Here is a 22,480-nt window from a genome sequence, read left to right as displayed (position 1 = left end):
TTTCTTATTTGACGACATTAGATTTTATTAATTGAGCTAATTAAAACTCATTTAAAGGTAAAACTTAAGTATAGTACTTTAGATGTAATATATTAGATTCTTCAATTAAATTTAAATATATAGTTAAATTGATATATATTTCTTTTGATAGAGTTAAATTGAATTTTATTTGGGAACTTAATGTATTGTAAATAAAATACCATACCTAAACTTTACCCATTATGTTTAGTTTTTAATTGGTGTTCAAGTATTTTTACACATAATTGATAATGTGAAATAGTAATATGATAGTCCAGTTGTTTAATGGATAATACAAATATTAATACAAAAGTGATGTATCATCAATAATAGAAAAAAAAAATTAAACATTCACTTATAACTTACTATAATTTTAAAGTGGCACAAATCAATAATTACTATGTTAGTTGGTAAGGTTTTTTTTTTTTTTTTTAATAGTAAATTTGACAATAGTTTTACTCACATTTTGATTAATATTATGATTCTAACTTCTAAGCAAAAAGATTGATCTAAATGAGGACCATTCATGATTTTTTTTTTTTTTAAGAGGATTAAAGAAAAAAGATTTATTATATTCTATTTTGAAGGGGGTGAGTGGGTAACCAAAGTTTCATTAAGATTTGAGCTGAAGTGTCTATTTGGCAAAGATTATTTTTGTCAACTCATTTTACCATTCAGCTTATTTTTGTTACTATTCATAGATTCCATTGCACTTTTTGGTACTATTTATGAGTCTCATTGTACTATTTCAGCTTACTTTTACTTTTATTTTTATTTATAATACTTTTAGAAAAAAAATTTCAATTTTAACAAAATAAACTGATCTTAAACGGACATAAAGTTAATCAAACTTTTCCTAACAGGTAGTGTAAAATGTGAAGAAAATGTGAGTTGAGAATTTGGTCAAGTTCAACATTTTTCAAATGAATTGACATGCAATTTGTTATGGTATGATCAATGATGCAGCCTGGCCCTGTAGTCATGTGCGTGTCTCTCTCTCCCAAGAGAAGAAAAAGAAAAAAAAAAAAGCAATTTGATTTTAGGTGAGGGAAGTGGGTTGGGATAAGGTGTTGCGCGAACACATGATAAGTATGATAGATCTGCCGTCAACGTGATGATTGATGCTATATACACATGAGATAAAATGCTGTCATTTCCTCGGCTCCTCGACCGCGGGGTTGTTGAGCTGAGAGTTTTGTAATTGTGGGGTTTCTCTCTCTATAAAATGGGAACAGACAATCAATCTCTCTGTGTGTCCTTTTTCTCACTCCTCTCTAATCTCTAATTTCTTTCTTACTTATAATAGAGAGAAATTTAATCTAATTCATCATCTTTATTATTTTTATTTTTATTAGTAGAGTGTCGGTGGTGATTTCACAGATCTGAGTGTGAGTGGGAAAAATGAAGGTAATAGAGAAGATCCGGGAGGCAGGGGAAGAAAAAGTGGTGTTCTCGTTCGAGTTCTTCCCTCCCAAAACTGAAGATGCAGTGGACAACCTGTTCGAGAGGATGGAGCGTATGGTGGCTCACAACCCCACATTCTGCGACATCACTTGGGGAGCCGGTGGTTCCACCGCCGATCTCACTCTCGACATCGCCAACAGGATGCAGAACATGATCTGCGTCGAGTCCATGATGCATCTCACCTGCACCAACATGCCTGTGGAGAAGATCGATCACGCTCTTCAAACCATCAAGGTTAATGGTCTCCAGAACGTCCTCGCTCTCCGTGGTGATCCTCCTAAAGGCCAGGACAAGTTTGTTCAGATCGAGGGTGGCTTTGCTTGTGCTCTTGATCTCGTAATTCTCTTCTCTCTCTTCTCACTCTCTCTCTCATATTCTAATGTATCTCATCTCTTACTGTTACTGTTACTGTTAATGTTGTAGGTGAAACATATCAGAGCCCAATATGGTGACTACTTTGGCATTACCGTTGCTGGTTATCCAGGTTTTTTTTTTCTTCTTTTGTTTTTGTGTTTTTGTTTAATTCTTTCGTTTCTGCTGCTTAATAATAATAATATTTGGTCTCTGCAGAGGCACATCCCGATGCGATCGGAGAAAATGGGTTGGCTACACTCGAAGCTTATCACAAGGATCTTGTTTATCTCAAGCAGAAGGTAACACCAACACCACTCTCTTTATTATTCTGCTTTTTGTTTGTACTACATTCACACTTCTAGTTTATGATGTAGTTAATTAATGGTTGATTCAAGAATTTCTTTTTTTTTAAAAAAAAAAGTGAAATGAATTTATTTATTTTTATTAATAAAATGTTCTCTTGTGCTTATGTTATGGTGTTTAGGTGGATGCCGGAGCAGATGTAATCATCACACAATTGTTTTATGACACTGACATTTACCTCAAATTTGTGAATGATTGTCGCCAAATTGGAATTACTTGCCCCATTGTTCCTGGAATTATGCCTATTAATAACTACAAGGGCTTCATTCGCATGACTGGTTTTTGCAAAACTAAGGTAATTCACACACTACTTCCATCATTTTTTTTTTATTCCTCTAGTATATGCTAGAGTTCTAAACAATAATATTAATGGGTAGAATCTGTTTCCAGTTAATTTTTTCTTTTTTGTTGTTGCCAAACCTTTAAAACTATTGAATTATGTCAAACTTATTATATGCTTCAGTGAAGAAAAATAGCTAGAGGGAGACCTAAAAGGACTTGTTCATTAAGGAGGTTAAAGAGAGTATGATTTTGGATAGGATAGTACGACAAAGAAGAATACATGTAGCTCAAGCCTATTATAGGATCCATGCATGACCCCAAAATTTTGGGACTAAGGATTTATTGGTGATGTTCTTATTGTTGTATTAATAATAATAATTTAAATGGACACAAACTTCATAAATGTAGGAAGTGGAAAAACCTGCCTTGCATGTATTTGCTAAATGGTTACTCGTTATTGTTATGGTGTGTTCTGTTGATAACTTGTGAAATATGGTGGTTCTCTTTCTGCCTCTCTCAGTGCATATCAATGTGATAGAGTGTTTGCATCTATTGGCATATTGTAGATACCTGCTGAAATTATGGCCGCCTTGGAGCCTATCAAGGACAATGAAGAAGCTGTCAAAGCCTATGGAATTCATCTTGGAACTGAAATGTGCAAGAAGATTTTAGCTCATGGGATTAAGACAGTGCATCTTTATACCCTAAACATGGAGAAGTCAGCATTAGCTATATTAATGGTTGTTTCTCATATCCTAGTCAATTGTGTGTGACATATTAGTACTCATACAACATTTAGGTACTGATAATGGATGTACTTGGCAGAATCTTGGTCTGATTGAAGAGACCAAAATTTCAAGGTCCCTGCCTTGGAGACGCCCGACTAATGTTTTCCGTGTGAAGGAAGACGTTCGTCCAATTTTCTGGTATGCAACATTTGAAACTGCTATATTTTGGACCTAAAATCCAGCAATTAATTAGGGATGCACAGAATTTATTGTATGTTTAAATTTCAAGACTTCTTATCTTCTGAGCCATTGATGATAGGGCTAATCGTCCAAAGAGCTACATATCAAGGACTATAGGCTGGGACCAGTACCCACATGGGCGGTGGGGTGATTCTTGCAATCCATCATATGGAGCATTAAGTGACTATCAGGTGGGCACGATCATTTAACTTCTATTTTTTTAATTGTTGTGTACTAAATATTAAAAATTCATCATGTTGAACCTTTCACTATCTTTAAATTCTCTGAGGAAAACATTGAGAATTCCTTTCTTTATTAGCAAATATATTTTCGTATGGCTTGATGACAAGCTTATTTGTTTTATGTTTGCAGTTTGTATCATGTCATTTCATTGATATGAATAATTAATACTTAAAACAATGTTGCATTCATTTCATAAGGCTGATATTTATTGATGGCACCTCCTCCCCTTGTAAAAGCAAGGTGGAGGATAAGGTCATGGGTTCAAGACCCACCGCTTGCATGTGTAAAACTGAACAATTTAAAAATGTTGGTTTGTAATAATAAAGGGTTGTTTCTTTATTGGCATTGCAATCATATCTATTTTTGTTGGTTTTACATACATATAATATCTAAATGTCAATGGTCTTTGGTCTTAGGAACAACAGCATTACATTTTTTGTTTTAAAAAGGTTTACAACAATAGTACCTCATTCCGATGGTGGTAAGGAAATATGCGATCTGGTTTAAGATAAAGTTAACCCTTGTGGAGTTAGTTTGTCAAGGCTCTTGGTGGAATCAATAAATAAAATCATCTGAATGGTAGTATGTTGCCTATATGGGTTCTGGCATAATATGCACACTCTCCAAGTGGTGATTGCCTGGATTGTAACAGAATCTTGATACAAGTAGAGAATACAAAACCTCTTTGGTTCTGTCTCAGTCCTCATAATGAATAATAATACCTTGAATAGCTATTTCATTCTTCTATTTTTTTTCATTTATATGAAGTTCTAGGACCTCATCTCTTTTGTGTATCTGGCAACTGCTTCCTTGTGTAGAAAATATTCATTGAATAATTTAGTTTTAATAAATGGAAGTAACCGTGATTTGGTTAGGCTACATGTACTGTTAAATGTATTTTCTTTAGTCATGGCCATCTCTAACCTAAGTCATAATTTATTGAACAGTTCATGCGGCCACGAGCACGTGACAAGAAACTTCTTGAAGAATGGGCTACACCCTTGACAAATGTTGATGATATTCAGGAGGTACAGTCTCCATTTTGGGCGTAATAGTCTTTCCTCATTGCCAGAGAGTTTCCCATAATTTTACTTTGAATTTTTTCTATATCAGAAATTTAAGAAATACTGCCTTGGAAAATTGAGAAGCAGTCCATGGTCAGAGTTAGATGGGCTTCAGCCAGAGACACGAATCATAAATGAGCAGCTGGGGAAGATTAATATAAAGGGATTCCTCACTGTCAATAGCCAACCAGCAGTCAATGGGGAAAAATCTGATTCCCCATCTGTTGGTGAGTAAAAACTGTTATATTGCATGTGTGGGTTTGTCATCCAAAAAATTATGAAATAACTTCATATCTTATGTCTATGTGAGTGTCTCTAGCACAAGTTAGATGTTAGTAATGATTTAATTTTCTTTTGATTCCTACTGTTGAGAATCTTACTTTGAAGTGTTTAAATTGCTGAAAAATCAAAAGTACATAGAGAACTCTATTGTGCTACAAGCTGATATTGAACTTTGATTCCTGGGATATTATAAAAGAGATTTTGTTTCTATTCCCATTAATGAAGATCAAAATAATACACTTTGTTGTTAGGGGTTCCATAATATTTAGTTCCAAGAGAGAACGTATGACTCCAAATTTAAGCATGTCCTTTTACCAAGAGTATGTTGCTGGATTCATGTTGTGGTTTATTCTGGTTGTTGATCTTCACCTTCTGACTTCAATTTGTACTTGGTAGTTTCATCATCCTTTTCCATTTCTGCCATATGAGTGTTCCCTTTTACTAAATAAATTAGTTATTAAATAAAGACATGTATATATGAATTGACATTGTTCTATCTATTTAATTCTATTAATAAATAAATAAATTATTAATGCATATATTTAAGATGTCTTGTATGCCTGGCACTTATTTTGTTCAAAGATTGTTGTCAAATTAAACAGTATTTTCATATTTTGAAAGGTGATCTGATTTAATATTTGTAGTTGTTTTGTCAAAATAATTTTTAGATCTTTGATTTTTCTGGCTATTTAAATTTTGATGCCTCTTGACTTATTTTGGCACGATTCAGGATGGGGTGGACCTGGAGGGTATGTTTATCAGAAGGCATATGTAGAGTTTTTCTGTTCCAGGGAGAAGTTGGATGCACTTGTTGCCAAAAGCAAGGCTTTCCCATCTCTAACCTACATGGCTGTGAACAAAGAAGGGAATTGGATATCCAATGTCCACCAAACTGCTGTGAATGCTGTGACATGGGGAGTCTTCCCTGCAAAGGAGATAATCCAACCAACTGTTGTGGATCCTACCAGCTTTATGGTGTGGAAGGATGAGGCCTTTGAAATCTGGTCAAGGGGGTGGGCTTCCTTGTTCCCAGAGGGTGATCCATCCAGAAAACTGCTTGAAGAGGTCAGTTCTCATCATATATGTGAAATTCTTATGTTTGACACAATCACATTCACAGACACACGTGACAAAGGCTTCATATATGTAATATTGATGATATTATGATATCCTTTATTTTGCAGGTCCAGAGCAGCTATTACTTGGTCAGCTTGGTGGATAACGATTACATCCATGGTGATCTTTTTGCTGTTTTTGCAGATTTCTGAGATGAACTGTGATCTCGGTCTCTCTTTAATTCTGGGTTCAAGGTGGTTTATATAATTGTTGTTGGAATGTGTCAATTTATAATCTTATTGGTTTGTATTAATAATTCATTGGGATTTTGATAACTCCCCCCTCCTTCATGATGCAAATTTTATATTTGGAATAACAAGTAATCGCGGTTAGGTAATAGAAGTATGCCAGTGTCCCGCTAGTTCAATGGGATTTCACGGAAGCAATCTATATTGAATTTGTGGAAAACACCGATCTTTGTACGGTAATGCTAGGCCCCTGATTCTCTGTCTTGGCTTCCCGTTCAAGTTTTGATGTTATCAGTTTGAACATCACTGCATTCCATTCATGTTGCCAGTTCTAGTCAAATGTGCTGTTGAATAATGGTTTTCTTGTCCTCAGCCTAACACCAATAACTACGAAAAGTAAATATAGGCTGGGAACTGTTTCATCATTCAATGGTCCGTATGCTTACCATTGGGAGGTGGTATGTTGAATTAAAGGATATATGCGTTCCCGCTGCCTCTTGTCATTGAGAAAAGATAAAAGCAAAGCCAACTTTAATTTATATATAACTGAAAGCTCGAAAATGTGTTAAAAACATAAGAACTTGGTTAGACTCTTAATTAAAAATTACGATTAGATAGCTTTTACTCTAATTTATAGCTTTTACTCTAACTTATCTAAGTGCGGAAATAAGAGTAAATGAAACGCAATCAACTGATGCTACTTTAGTGCATAAACATGAACAACAAACAATAAAAGTAAAGCACAAGAGTAAGGGAAAAGAGATGCAAATACAAGAGGGAAGAGAGATGCAAACATAAGATAACACGGCGATATGTTATCGAAGAGGAAACCGAAAAACTCAGCAAAAAATCTCTCCACCACCGTCCAAGCGATAAATCAATCTACTAGACAATAAGTTGAGATACACCAATAACAAGAGACCCTCTAAGTCTAATCTACCCAATATACCTAAACCCTCCAAGCTCTTACTCCAACAAGGTTTCTTGGAACCGTGTCTTGTCTAGTTTTCCAGATTCTACAATACGCCCGATTGCATCCACCAAGCCTTACTGGCTTTTTTTGGCATATCCCCAAAACTTCCCAAGCTCCAAACACTCTTTACACTCTGAATAAGTGTAGGTTGTGTTTGGGTACAAATCTCCTTTCAAGGTATGTCAATGGGACAAGATGAAGAAGAGGCTATAATGATTTCTCACTAAGGATAAGTAGCTCTCTCTCTCTCTCTCTCTAAAAGATGGGTGTGTATGTGTTGTAGAAAACCTATCTAGAGTTTTTCTCTCTGAATTGGCATCCTTTACATTTGTGGATAATAAGGGTATATATAGTATAGGTGAAGGGTAAGAAAGTCACACTTGAAAATCCTCCAAGCAGAGAGTTTCGCGGGTATCTTGCTAGAAGGCCTTACCCGTGAGACATTCGCGAAAACGACAACCTGGCATGACTTTTCAGCTTCCAGTCATCAGCTTCTCACATGCCCTTTTCGCAGGAACCCTTCTCGCGAACTTCTTGCGAGCTAGTCGCGAAATGCACTGATTTTCATTTAAGCTTGAGTTTTCACCAACTTAATACTAAACCCAATACAATAAAATCCCATAAAAAAACAAGGAACAAAATTAAAGCAATTACAACACTTTTTGTCATGGAATAAAGCTAACATAAAACATAGTTGTAAATCACAACTTTACAAGCTCCCCATTTGGTTATTCCGTGACAAAATACCCTATAACAAACTATGGACTTAAACGTAAGTTTGGGAACAATGACAAAACTCACATGAGAAGTGAGACGAAGGTTGGAAGAATGAGAACCGGAAATGCACATAGACAAAGAGTTAAGAGCATTAAATACTTTCTTTAATAACATGCTATTTTCACTCAAATCCGATTTACCCTTTTTAGTACAACTTCCAAGAAGCTCAAGTTTCTCTTTTCTTTTGATTTTTTTAAGAGCATGAAACTTAGAGCAATGAGGTCTTAGATGACCAAATGCACCACAATGGTGACAAAAAAATGTGTTTAGGTCCACTAGGCTTTTTGGGAAGAGATCGAGCAACATGATTTTGTTCTCTCTTCAACTTGGAACATTGAGGTCTTATGTGACCGATCACACTGCAATGGTAGCAAGTTGGAACAAACTTAGATTCATCCAAAACCTTAGATTGAGATCTAAACAGAGGCTTTGGCTTAAGAGCCTTTCTCTCCACCTTTTGATTTCTTTTGTGAGGAGGAATGTACACCGATTTGTCCTTTGAGGAAGAACACACAATAGGCACAAAATTGGAGACCACAACATGATTGCAACAAATATTTTCATCTTTTTTAGCAATAGGTTCAGCAATCAAACACTTGGCATGCATCTTAAGAGATTCATTTTCAGATTTAAGATCATTAACAAGTTTGTTAGACAAAACTAGTTTAGCATCCAAGTCCACATTCAAACATTCAAACTCCTTTAGGTTTTCAAGAGAATGTTCAACAAGTTTCTTATGCTTTTCAACCAATTATTGGATTCATTGTGCTTAGCAATTAAATCATCCTTTTCAGAAATGAACTTACTCAAATTCTCATGAAATTTCTTTGTCTTTTTCTTCAAGAGTTTGACATTTGGAATATTAACAACAACACCTATAGATTCATATAACATGTCATCACAATTTTGAGGATTAACACTCATAGAGGCATTTTCACAAACACATGGCATGTTACACTCAACAACATCCATAGAAGCATACAAAACACAATCCATGGCAAAACACATAAGGGGTCAAGGATCACACTTAGGTAATGAAATCAAATCAAGTGTACCCGCTCTGATACCAATTGAAAGTCACACTTAAAAATCATCCAGGCAGAGAGTTTCACAAGTATCTCGCGAGAAGGCCTTGCCTGCGAGACACTCGCGAAAACGATAGTCTGGCACGACTTTTCAGCTTCCAGTCATGTGCTTCTCACATTCCCTTTTCGCGGGAACCCTTCTCGCGAAATTCTTGTGAGCTAGTTGCGAAATGCACTGATCTTCATTTAAACTTGAGTCTTCACCAACTTAATACAATAAAATCCCACAAAAAAACAAGGAACAAAATTAAAGCAATTACAACACTTTTTGTCATAGAATAAAACCAGCATAAAACGTAGTTGTATATCACAACTTTATAATAATTATATATGTTCATGGACGAAGTTTTAATCCGTTTCACACTTTCACCATTTCAAATTCTCAATTGTCCGTATGCTTTTCGTTGCTCCTTAGACTAAAATAAGATAACAAAGCTTATATTTATGGACTGTTTTCTTCCGAATTAGTGCCCGTTTGTTTCAACTTTTAGGAGCTGAAACGCACGTTTTGAAGAAAGCTGGAGCCCAAAGTGCGTTTGGTTCAATCCAAAACGCAATTTTTTGGAAAAAAGTTGCATTTTGAGCCAAGGCTGAGAACGCACAAAACATTATGGAGCTCTGGAGGTCCATAAAACAAAAAGTCCATGGGCGTTCTGAACTATTCGTTGGGCTCTTCCTTCAATTACCAAATTACCCTTCACATTTTACTAAAAATCTAACTTTACCCTTTGATCTTGGGCAAACCATCTTTCTCTCAAACATTTCTAAACTCAAGCATAATCAAAATACAAATTCAAAAACATAATCTTAAAATTAATCAAACCACAACAATAAAAGCAAAAAAAATTTTGCTCTCATAAAACTGATATAATTTAAACAACAAATCTAAAATCAAAACAACAACAACAGCAGATCAAGAACAAAAAAAAAAAAAAAAAAAAAAAAAATTAGAACAACAATAAATGGTCAAGAAAAAAAATAGAAACCGATTTGACAAATCTAAAATTAGAAACAACAACTAATCAAGAACAAGGAAAAAAATAGAAGCCGATATGACCCCTAGTTGCATGCACTCTGCAGTGAGGAGGAGGAGCTGCGGTGGCGGTGTGGTGGAGTAAAGGCGATTTCTCCTTTCTCTCCATGCGTGTCTGTGTGTGTTTGAAGATAATAACACCAAAAGGCAAGCAAAATTATGTGAGACGTATCACAGAGAGAGCTAGAGCATTTATGGAATCAAGTAGAAAAAAAAAAAAGAGAGAAGAAAATGAGAGAGCTGGAGAAAGAGTGAGGGAGCTTCTGGAATCAGGTAGAAGTAAAGAAAAAAAAAAAAGAGTGAGGGAACTTCTGGAATTAAGTGGAAGTAAAGAAAAAAAAAGGAGAGGATGTACTAATGATGGGTATACGTGTGTGGTGGACAAAATGCAAGAGAAAAAAAAAAAAAAAACGTATGGATGAAAGAAAAGGCAAAGAATAAGAAATCACAATTTAAAAATAATACCACAATATTTTCACAATAAATTTTAAGTAATTAGCTAATATTGGTGGGTAAAAATATAATTTCAATTTTGGGTTCAAATTAGAACTAGTAACAACTTTCCATATAAGATTTTGTTATGATTTTTGTGAAAGTATTGCAAAAAATATTGTGGATGTAATACTTTTTGTTAAAAAATATAATTGTTGAGAATGAATAGAAAAAGAAAAAATAAAATTTGATTAAAAAATAATGATTAAAAAAGTGGGTAGGCAAAAGGTAAATGTCAAACAGTACAAAAATTTGCCTAACTTGCTGGAGATGCTCTTATATATACATTGTCCTTTTTGGTAATTTACAACTCAAACCACTACTTTTATAAGTTCTAGCCAAATACTCAGCTTTTTCAAAAAGCACTTTTTAACAGTTTTTACCAAATGCTTAACTTTTGAAAAAACACTTTTTCAATATGCACTTTTTGAAAACTCCACTTTTATAAAAAAAACACTTTTTCAAAAAGTCCAACCAAACTCACCCTTAGTTTAAGGAAAATTTCATAACCTATTACTTGACGATAGATAAACTATTGTTTTCTATTACTTGACGATAGATAAACTATTGATAAAACAATTTACGTGTGCTTTTCTATCAAAAAGATTTTTTTTTTTTTTTAACTTATATGACTTATTTTTACTACTAACTACCTTTGGCGTGATAATTACTTCACAAATATAAATGTTTGTAAAATGTGTGGAGGGGGAGGGGGCAAGGGCCGAGATTTAAGTTTCTAGAAAGGAGTTTAACACATGCATTTTAATTAGGCTAGAGTAAAATTTTATCTCAAATTAAAAAAATAAAAAATTATATGACTTATTGAATGAATTTGCAAACCAATTTGGTGGTAATTTTTCCTATGCAAATCTACTTTAAACTCCAATATATATCCTTGTTTCCTTAGTATATTCTATGATAGGTGTTGTTATTATCAAATTTGATAGATATCACTCCTCTTATAGGAGACAAGGCCAAAATATAATTTAAAATTTTTATATATAAATAAATTTTATTTCATATGAGCTACAGCATGATAACATTTCGGTCTAGTTCAGTCTACTTTGGTTCATTCAGTTCAATTCGGTCCATTTTGGTCTATTTGGTCCACTTTGATGATGTTTTGGAATGAGCAATTTGTGTAAAAAAAGGAACTTTTTTTTTTTTTTTTTTTTTTTTTTTTGGAGGGGGAAAGAGGAACTGCTTTATTAACAATTATGTCACATTCTCAATGTAATATTGACATGTTCTTGATAAAATTACAATTTTCTTATGTTATTAAACTATTGTATTTTTTTTTCCAACCTAATATAATTGATGAATTTACTTATATATATGCTTTTCTTTAGGCTATACAAGATGAACTATTTGTAAGAAGCACTAAAACCAAATTCAAACTATACATTATATTGTTTACTAAATATCTCACCTTATATAATAATTGAATGTAGAATGTATTATGTTTTCTTTAAAAAATTACAAAATTTAAAACACTTTCAAATAATAAATATAGATAGTTAATCACTTCACAAGTATAAGTGCTTATAGGGTGCGGGAGGTAGGAGCCAGGGTTCAAGTCTCCAGAAGGAAGCTTCACACATATTTACACTTAAATTAAGTTAGAGTAGAATTTTTGTTTTATATAAAAAATTAAAAAAGAAAACTAATATATTGTATTAGCTATACTTTGTTAGAAAATAATCACATCATTTTAGGAAGAAATTGAGACTAATACTAAGTTTCATCTACCATTTTTATTTTTCACCTAACCAAAAAAAAAAAAAATCATCAAATTTCTCCTTGCATCGAGTGAGTCTGCAATTAATCTAAGTAAAGATGTAGCTCTTTTTACTTTACTATTTCAAACAAAAAAATGGAAAATGCCTACTTTTATAATTTTGAGCTTTATTTGACCGATTTAGAATAATAGATTTTCTCATCAGCTTTAACCTTTAATCACCAACAAAGGCAAACATGATTTAAGTAGTAGTTACCAGTTACCAGTTGCCAACATAGATTATAATGAAATCCTTCGGTTTTAGAGGAGTGCGAGAGGGAGGAAAGGAGGTACTTCCAGTTTCTTTAGAACTGCCTTCGAAAAATAAGAAACAAAGATTTCAAACGTAAATGAATTAAAGATATTAGAAATAGGGATCCATTTCAAACAAAATCAAATTTATTTTGTCTAAGAATCATTTCCATTACACAATGCGTGTCAACAAATATAAGATTGTACAACCAAAAATGCAACCACAGTTACTGATAAGCACCAGATACAGAGTATATACCATATAATATTTCCTGTGGGATGATCACGCCATTATCCGAGGTATGAAAAGAGCGCACACAACAAAAAACTTCAAAAAATCTTGATAGTGAAAATAATAATAATAATAATAATAATAATAATAAAAGGCCCTTAGAGCTTTAGATAATAAAGATGCCCTTACACTTACAAGACTTTATATTCTTAAGCAAGCAAAAATTTTATTAATTTGAGAATGGAAAGAATGTACCCAACAATCATCTAAAATTACAGCAGCCAATCACAACCGCATTTCAAGTGTGGGGGAATGAACCCAAGTACAAGACCAACATTTGGGATCTGGATGACAACTGGCCTGGCAGCTGACAGAAACTTAATCCTCAAGATTCTAGCAATGTATTTTTATAAACTAGAAATTACAATGTCACAAAATAGCCAGAAATATATCATATGGCAATCAGGAGATTTAGGTATTAAGAAGCCATGCAAGACTAAGAAGTGTGAAATTGCCATCTGATCATGAGATATTGGCATTCTTTAAAGATGTGGACACGACCGCACCTGCAGATGTCCGCATTACATGCAACCCAAGCATAGCAGTACAAGAAGCATCCGTCTTAAGATGAGGTTGCACTAATTCCCAAATCTTTTTCTTTTGAATCTACAGATTGTCATACAGAAAACAATAAAATGCGGAAAATTAGTCTCTTTCAATGTGTTAAAGAAAGGAATAAATGATGATCATGATATTGCTCAGAAAAGGAGTTGCTAGAAATTCTTAGATACCCGCCATCAGACCATTCATTATTTATTAATGGGAGAGGTGATTACCATGATATGGGAATGTTACAGTGGTCACAGCTGGTAGGGACCCCTCACAAGGGATACCACACCACTTTGAATATTCCACACTCTTCTTCTAGAAGAGTATTACTCATTCGGCACAAGTCTACAGCATAATTTTCTCTATGTTATCTCTCCATTACTCTTCTAACAGAATTGATATAGAGAAATGAAGTATAAACCTCTCTAACAGAACTTACATAAAGAAATGAAGTATAGAGTATAGACCTTATAAACAAGTGATAAACTACTAATTATTGTAAAAGCTTAATGTGGGACTCTCTTACACCCTCGTGTAAAAACAAAGACAGATACAAATGAGTTTAGCATATATTCTAAGAATCTATAAAAGGTATGGGTCATTATCAAACACACCCCTCTTGTACTACAAAATTGACTTTTTAAAACCTTGTGGTATCTAAATAATGCAATTGACCATACTGTTAGACTTCTGTCCCTTTTTTATTGGATAGAAAATGACCATGTGGGCACACGTTCATAGTATCTGATTCCTACCCACCAATCAAAAAAACTGATTCCCGACTAACACATATCTCCTCAAGGATTTGGTATCCTAAGATTGCATCACTTTTCTTACAAGCCAAGGATGCATTTATCTTGATGATACACCTCATCCTAGTCCCAACCTATTTAAAATAAAGAATGCTTGTAAAGGCTACCTAGCAACAAAGGAAGCTCTAAACAGATTTGGAAGCCATGTCTGATAAAAAACTTTAGCACATAGCATACACATTGTCAGTGCAAATTAAACAAGGGAGCACTGAACAAAAAATATCACATAGAGCAGGGGATTATAACTCATGAACAATATCCACTACATGTTTTTTTCAAAGCACTTCCAGCCTAAATCATAGTCTCTCACAAATTATCTTGATAATCATGTAGGCAAGAAAATCCCTCTTAGCTAAGGGGATTCTCAGTAAGCTGAATGAACACATAACATACTGACTCTAGAGGTGTTGGTTGCAACATTGTAACAAGAGAAAAGACCAGATTATAAGGACAAAGAAATTGGAAGACACTGGTTGTAACAATCACAGAGAGCTGGGGACCATAAACTTCAACTAGGTCAGAAAAGGGAATTCAATAAAATGAACAGGCAATTTATGCTTTTCCTTGTTTCAATTTGATGTAACAAAACTATCAAAGAGTCAAAACATGTTTTTTAATTTTACTATATTTGGTGGAGCAAGACCCTTGGAGTTTCAAAGCTATAGCACTTCAGTCTATATAGCTATAGACCGAAGTACTAGTTATCAGGATAGGTCACATTACTATTACTCACAGCAGGGAAAGAGGAGGAGAAAGAAATGCAGGTACATCATTAAACATGGACAAGAATCCACAACAAATGTCTAGAAACAGTAGAAAGGCTTCTGTTTGTAATCAAATTTCAAAGTGATGAATCAACAATTACTCCCTCCCTCTTTCAATAATTACTCCCTTCCTCTTTGGGCTATCTCCAAATAATTGAAACCTTCCAAAAGTAGACGTTCTATTTTCTACACTACAGTCACTTTTTGCCAAAAACTAAATGAGATTCTCATAAAAATTAGTGCCATCTCTATTATAAAGGACATTCTAGGAAGATCACCATACCTACCTTATCATTAAGAATTGAAAAGGAGATAGAAGGAGTAAACAGAAAATTGATTCACAAAAAAAAAAAAAAAAAAAAAAAAAATACAGGACAATAACGCACCGGATATCGGGTTTGACAGGCTACTAGTCTAATAAGCTATATCTAAGACAGGAATATGGTCATTATCATCAAAAACTGGTGTAATATTTTACATAATGATCTCAAATAATTTGATATTAATGCAGCTATTAGCATGTTAACATGTGCCTATTATGCAGATATAAGTACTATCCTCAAACCTCTTAACCTTTTTTTTTTTTTAATAAGTAAACCTCTTAACTATTTTATACAGTAAACATAGATTCCACGCAAATAAAATAATACAAATTATGTGTTATTGACCAAGATATTTGTGCAATGATTGTGCAAACACTGATTGACATGCAAACCAAAAAATTTTGGGGAAATTTTTTTTATTGGTAAGTCACACATGAACTCAGCGAATCTTGGACCATGACTTTACATTCCAGCAATTCTTATAGAGGGAGAGGGTATCATTTGAGATACAGTTGATTCACTTGTTTCTTTTCCTGTGTTAATTGGACATTAAATGCTTGAATGCTTCAAATGAAAGAAGTGGGTACCTGGTTGGGTGTGGCAGCAGCAGGTTGATTTTCTTTTTCGTTTTCTGAACCAAACCAAATTCTTTCACCAGGTAGTGAATCCTCTGGAGGCACTAGAAGCTCAACATTCTCATGGGATGCATCAGAAGCAGCCATAAGCATCCCACATGACTTGACACCACGCATGTTCCTTGGCTTCAAATTAGCAAGAACAACTACTTTTTTATCCTGCATGTAATGTATATCAAATATTTTATGCAGTTTCACAGTGTATACTGAAACAATTAATTTGGACACTGACAAAGAGTGAAAGTCCATTTTATTTTTTTGAGTAAATATCAACATTATGAAAATTCCAAATTAATGAGCAGGTAAAGAAAATGACTTTACTTTTTGTGTTCTCCTTTGGAAATGATTTCATTTGCTTCCAACATTTTTCTCCCAAAGATTGATGGGAAAAAATCAGGTTTAGTCAGATCTCATTGTTTGAATAGATATAACTGTTTCTTTCTTTCTCTGTGTTGAATCATGGAAATGCTAAGATCTGATTAAACACTGATCAAACTATGTATGTATATTTGATCTCTTGAAATCTATTATTCCCTGTATGTCTTTTTCAAACATTTCGGGGAGTGTTTAGTTTAGCTATTAGTATTACTACATGTTACATGGAATAGAGGTTGCATTTGGGAGGCATGAAGCTCAATCTTCTTGTCCCTTAGTAAAGTTTATCATCATGACATAATAAATAAATAGAAGACAAGAGATTGAGATTTAGATTTAGATTTAGATGGAGATATATACAAATTAAATTACGTGGGTTCATATGAAAGAAAGAAATTGGAAATTGAGATAGAGCTGACCTGAAGGAGGTGAAGGGGAACAAAATTGACTAGGCCGCTACAGATAGTTCTGGGTTCAGCTTCTCCAACATCGACCTCTTCGACGTAAAGAGAGTCAGCCTCCTCATGCCTCCACGCCTTAACAACACGCCCAACCCTTATGTCCAGCATCTCCGCCGCTTCTTTTATTATTAGTTCCGGATCCTTTTTCTGCTTCTCTTCTTCTTCTTCTTCTTCTTCTTCTTCATTTCTATTAGTATTACTACCAACCGTCGCCGCATCAGTATCGGCCGCCGCCGTGCAAAATGATAATGATAATGATAATGATGGTACCCACTGTGACTGTGTGCTTCTTCTTCCCCTTGCAAAGGAGGAGAGGGTGAGTGGCGATGGAAGACGACCATTATTATTATTTTGGTTATTGTTATTGCATATTGTTACTGAGACTGATGATGATGGTGATGGTGATAAGGACGAAAGCAGCAACGCTCTGCCTCTGCCTCTCAAAACCTTTGCAATTGCACAATAGGAAGCTGCTGTTATTGTATTCGTTGGCACTGCCATCGCTACCATCATCCTTCAATACACTCACGAATCAATGTCATATGGATATCTATATCTATATATTATTATCCTCACATCATTTCGTTTCCTGCCTTCACCACAAGTCACAAGTCACAACACAAACTCCCTTTTTACAATAAGCATTACCATTATTATTATCATTGTTCTCAAATTTTTTTAATTAAAATTAAAATTATTGTGATTTAAGTGGTGAACATTCTAATTGATTTGACTTTTTTGTGTAAGTGAAATTCAAATTTAGCTTTCGAGAACAAAAAACTTTATTAATTGAGTTAATTGCAATCCATTAAATTATTGAAAAAATGATGGAAAATGACAAAAGAGAAATTGATTGAATTCAGCTAATAACTTCAAGTTTTTTTTTAGTTTTCGTCATGCTCTTTATTTTTGGGCAAAGTTTTTATTTATTTATTTTTATTTCTTTGAGGGAATTGGGCAAAGTATTTAGTTTTAGTTTTGTTCTTCACATTTTAGATTTATAATCATGTGCTATTTTCCTTCTAAAATAATAATAATAATCATGTGCTATTTAGAAATTTTATAATGTGAAGTAACTTCTATTCTCTAATATCAAAATCAGATCAAATCAAAATAGATTTATCTTTCACTACCATCTGATTGGTGGTGTGAAAATGAACAAATAAAACAAAATTTTGAAATTTATTATATGTTGAACATCTCCTAAGTGCAATTATTTTTGTCATTAAAACTATACAAAGTTTTAATGCCATATTTATGTCATATAAAAATAAAATGACACACCTTTAAATAAACTAGTCACAAAGAAAATTTGTTAAAAAATACTTTGTTCTCTCTAAAAATTAAATTATTTCTAAAATTATTTCATCTATTTATCTCTACCAATATATCATTACGGCTAAATCACTTTTAAACTAAACTAACAAATTAGTCCCAGTATAAATGATTAACCAATTTCCATAAAGTAAGAATTAATCTACACAAAGCATATCAAAATATAAAGCAATATGGAAAAAGGGTAAAAGCATGCAAACCACAACTAAATACTAAAGTGTTTAGGAAGAGGATAACTCGAAACTCGGGCGGAAAAACCTCTCGCCGAACCACACCGTCAAAAATCTCAACTAGACAAGATAGTTGCAATACAATAGAACACTATAAACCCTCCAAGCCCAGAAGCCTAGGTGCATTAAGCCCTCCAAGCTTTAGCTAGTAACCTGCTTCTCCAAGCCCTTTCTCCTTCTAGCTTACCGAAGACCCTCCATTAAAGCGCCAATGTAAACTCCACAAGATAGATTGGATTTTGAATGTAGCTTCCTAAATTTCCAATAACCTCACTCACTACTCACAAGGGTCTATGTATAGGTGAGATGAAAGAAATACAAATCTCAATCAAGGATTGAAAGAAATGGAAAAAAAATGTATAAAGTGTTTTTGCTCAACAACCATGAAAGCTCACTTAGTGTGTAAAACACTAGTGAATGTTTAGACCCCCAATTACAAAAATACCAACACAAACTTATATTCAAACAATATATGTGTAGAATGATAAATATAAGCTATACCCAAATATTGCAAACTACTCTAAACCATAATTTAATCACAACACAGCAGTAATTAAAAGGAAAGATTAAGGATTAGAGAGAAGCAAACACAAGATAACACCAGCACGTGTTATTGAAGAGGAAACCGAAGTACTCGGCGAAAAGCCTCTCTGCCGCCTTCCAAGCGGTAAAATGATCCACTAGAAAATCAGTTGAGATACATGAATAGCAATAGACCCTCCAAGCCTAATCTACCCAATGCACCTAATCCCTACAAGCTTCTTGCTCCAACAGGGTTACGCCTAACCTTGTCTTCTCTAACTTACCGAATCCTGCAATAAGCCCATTGCATCAACCAATATGAATTGGTTCTCTCTTGAACTACTTCCCAATACACCAAGAACCTTCTCACTGATATGAATATGGTGAGGTAAGGATTTGGCTTAAGATCCTTTCAAGAGTTTGACAATTGAGAGGATGAGAGTAGAGAAATTTGGAGATTCAAAGGCATAAGATTGTGGATAAATCAATCTTGTTTTTCTCTAGGGTTTTTCTCTCAAAACTCTCTCTAGAAGCTCTCTACATTTCGTGGGTATAAGGGTATTTATAGTAGGGTATGAGAAGGAATGTGAAAAGTCATTTTTCAGCAAAACATGGTGTACTGGCGAGTCACTTGTGATTGGGACAAGTCCCAAGTTCCAGTCACCAGAAAACAGAATGGTCAGACTGTACTTTTTATCCTGTAGTGATCTAGCTGTCCTAACCCTTCAACTTCCTGCATGCTCCACTCGTGTGACAAATTCTGGCGAGTCACCACTCGCAAGTCAGTCACGAGATCTAGTCACGAGTTGCCTCTTGATTGCACACACTTGATCAATTCTTTACACTCTTTTACATACAACCCTTACATTATTTCCACTTAAATTCAAGGTTTCTAAATGCTGAATTACAAGCAAATTTGACACGGAATAAAGCCAACACATAGTTAAATAAATTCAACTTTACAAACCAAAAGCTCTCTCTTTACTTACAAGGGCTTCCTAATACACCAAGAACCTTCTCATTGATATGAATATGGTGAGGTTAGGATTTGGCTTAAGATCCTCTCAAGGGTTTGACAATGGAGAGGATGAGAGTAGAGAAATTTGGAGATTCAAAGGCATAAGATTATGGATGAATCAATCTTGTTTTTCTCTAAGGTTTTTCTCTCAAAATTTTCTCTGGAAGCTCTTTATATTTCGTGGGTATAAAAGTATTTATAGTAGAGTATGAGAAGGAATGTGGAAAGTCATTTTTCAGTAAAACATGTTGTACTGGTGAGTCACTTGTGACTGGGACAAGTCACAAGTTCCAGTCGCCAGAAAACAGAATGGCCAAACTATACTTTTTATCTTGTAGTGATCCAGCTGTTCTAACCCTTCAACTTCCTGCATGCTCCACTCGTGTGACAAATTCTGGCAAGTCACCACTCGAGAGTCAGTCACGAGATCTAGTCGCAAATTGCCTCTTAATTGCACACACTTGATCAATTCTTCACACTCTCTCACACACAACCCTCACATTATTCCCACCTAAATACAAGGTTTCTAAATGCTGAATTACAAGCAAATTTGGCACAAAATAAAGCCAACACATAGTTAAATAAATTCAACTTTACAAACCAAAAACCCTCTCTTTACTTACAAGGGGTGGCCTCTTCGATATTCAACTTATGTTCTAGGGTTTGCAATGACCCTTATCTGAAGGCTTAGTCACGTACAACAGCTGTGAGGGCGTGTGCTAGCATCATCATAGTAGCCAAAAAATAGAATACATTGATCGTGCAACTTGCAACCTTGTAACAAGTCACCTGAGGTCACGAGATGACTCTGAATGTAGCTTTCCAAATAGCAAATGAGGCTCAAGTACATTTACCCAAATACAATTAAGTTTAGGAAAGATAATTGTGGACCCCAAACCTATTGTGCCTGTGAAGCTAGGTGAAGGATTTGGGCCCTCAATCTATTTATTTGTGAGCTTTCTAGCAATCCTACGGGTAGGGCTCCAAGCACCAACCAGATAGTCCAGGTTGTATACTTCCTGATAACCTCTAAACCTATAAACCTCGCCCTCTAGCTGATCTTCTTCCTCTCTTTTTGCTCACAATCCCTTCCCTTTGTGTGTTTTCCCTCTTTTCCCAGTGCCAATTGTAGACCTCAAACCTACTGTTTCTGTGAAGCTGGGTGAAGGAGTTGGGCCCCCAATTTATTTATTTGTGGGCTTTCTAGCAATCCTACAGGTAGGGCTCCAAGCACCAACCAAATAGTCAAGACTATATCCTTCCTGATAACCTCTAAACCTACAAACCTCACCCTCTAGTAGTTCTTCTTCCTCTCTTTTTGCTCACAATCTCTTCCCTTTGTGTGTTTTCCCTCTTTTCCCTGCGTTTCCCAATGTATCCCAATGTTTTTCCCAAGTCTTTTTCCTAATGCTTTTCCAACCCCCTTCTTGTTTGTCTTCCCACCACTTATATAGTACCTCTTTAGTGGGATACAAATCATTATTATTTTACCAATTCACATGCATTTCCACTTTCGTCAGAATCCCAAGGAATCATCATTCCTTCTGAAGATTCTCTTGAAACTTGTTCCAAACACCAAATAGTGTTTAGTAGCGAGTTCCCTAAAGGTACTAACAACTCTCGACTACTAACTTTAGTTTGGTCAATTCTTCATCAGTTCCTCACCATCTCATCAATCGATGTTAGGCCGAGCACTATAGGATTTCCCCTGAATGATAATTTCTTTGTCCCAATACATGTCTTATTGGGCTAAGCTCACTCCAATCGAGTTTAAGGTCCATTACCCTCTTATGGGCTGGACTTGGCTACTTGGGCCGATTTTGGGCCTTAGCTAAATCGGTAGGTACTGATTTTCTGGGCCCAAACCCCCCACAGATACATTAAAATAAAAATAAAATACATACAAATTTGTCACTAAATAAAGCTAATTAACATAAACTTTTCAAAATATATATATATATATATATATATATATAAACTACTTAAAAGTAACCAAACAATCAGTTTGAATCAATTTTCAAAATTCAAGTCACATATTACAATTCATAAGAAAAATTGTACACAAAAAGAGGGGATAAGTAGAACAAAAATGAATAATTTTTTAAATGAAAAAATATATTTTTATTCATTTTAGGCAGGAGCAATACGTTACTCATTAGTTTCAAAATTTTAACTAAGAATTTAAAAGTTTTATTTGACTTGGAATAGCACCGTCATATTGAGAAATATTTTGTTTAATGGCATTCAATCACAGAATTCATTACATATGCATAAATGACTAACATATAAAAAATGGCATATGGAAGCCACAATAAATAGTAATAATAATTTTATTTTTATTATTATTATTTTTGATGAACCAATTTTATTATCATTAGAAAACTTCTAACTATGTGCATATGAATGAAAAGTCAACTATAAGAAGAACTTAGG

At 34.3% G+C, this 22,480-nt stretch overlaps 2 protein-coding genes across 2 annotated transcripts; one reads left to right on the top strand and one right to left on the bottom strand.

Annotated features, from left to right (window-relative positions):
* The first annotated feature begins 1,189 nt into the window (after positions 1-1,189).
* On the top strand, positions 1,190-6,496 carry LOC126703633 (methylenetetrahydrofolate reductase 2-like). Its single transcript, XM_050402658.1, has 11 exons — positions 1,190-1,818; positions 1,906-1,966; positions 2,053-2,135; positions 2,321-2,494; positions 3,048-3,221; positions 3,307-3,407; positions 3,529-3,640; positions 4,640-4,720; positions 4,806-4,983; positions 5,769-6,103; positions 6,223-6,496. Exons 1-11 carry the CDS (start codon positions 1,420-1,422, stop codon positions 6,304-6,306), a joined length of 1,782 nt encoding a protein of 593 aa, XP_050258615.1. The 5' UTR covers positions 1,190-1,419; the 3' UTR covers positions 6,307-6,496.
* A 6,667-nt stretch (positions 6,497-13,163) lies between these two features.
* On the bottom strand, positions 13,164-17,520 carry LOC126702278 (uncharacterized). Its single transcript, XM_050400948.1, has 3 exons — positions 16,901-17,520; positions 16,059-16,265; positions 13,164-13,629 (listed from the first exon to the last, which is right to left on the bottom strand). Exons 1-3 carry the CDS (start codon positions 17,453-17,455, stop codon positions 13,486-13,488), a joined length of 906 nt encoding a protein of 301 aa, XP_050256905.1. The 5' UTR covers positions 17,456-17,520; the 3' UTR covers positions 13,164-13,485.
* Between the last annotated feature and the right edge of the window lie 4,960 nt (positions 17,521-22,480).

This window comes from Quercus robur, chromosome 10 (genome assembly GCF_932294415.1).
Source record: "Quercus robur chromosome 10, dhQueRobu3.1, whole genome shotgun sequence".
NCBI lineage: Eukaryota > Viridiplantae > Streptophyta > Magnoliopsida > Fagales > Fagaceae > Quercus > Quercus robur.
Note: the sequence above shows the minus strand (reverse complement) of the source record. Positions and strands in the feature narration are given on the sequence as shown.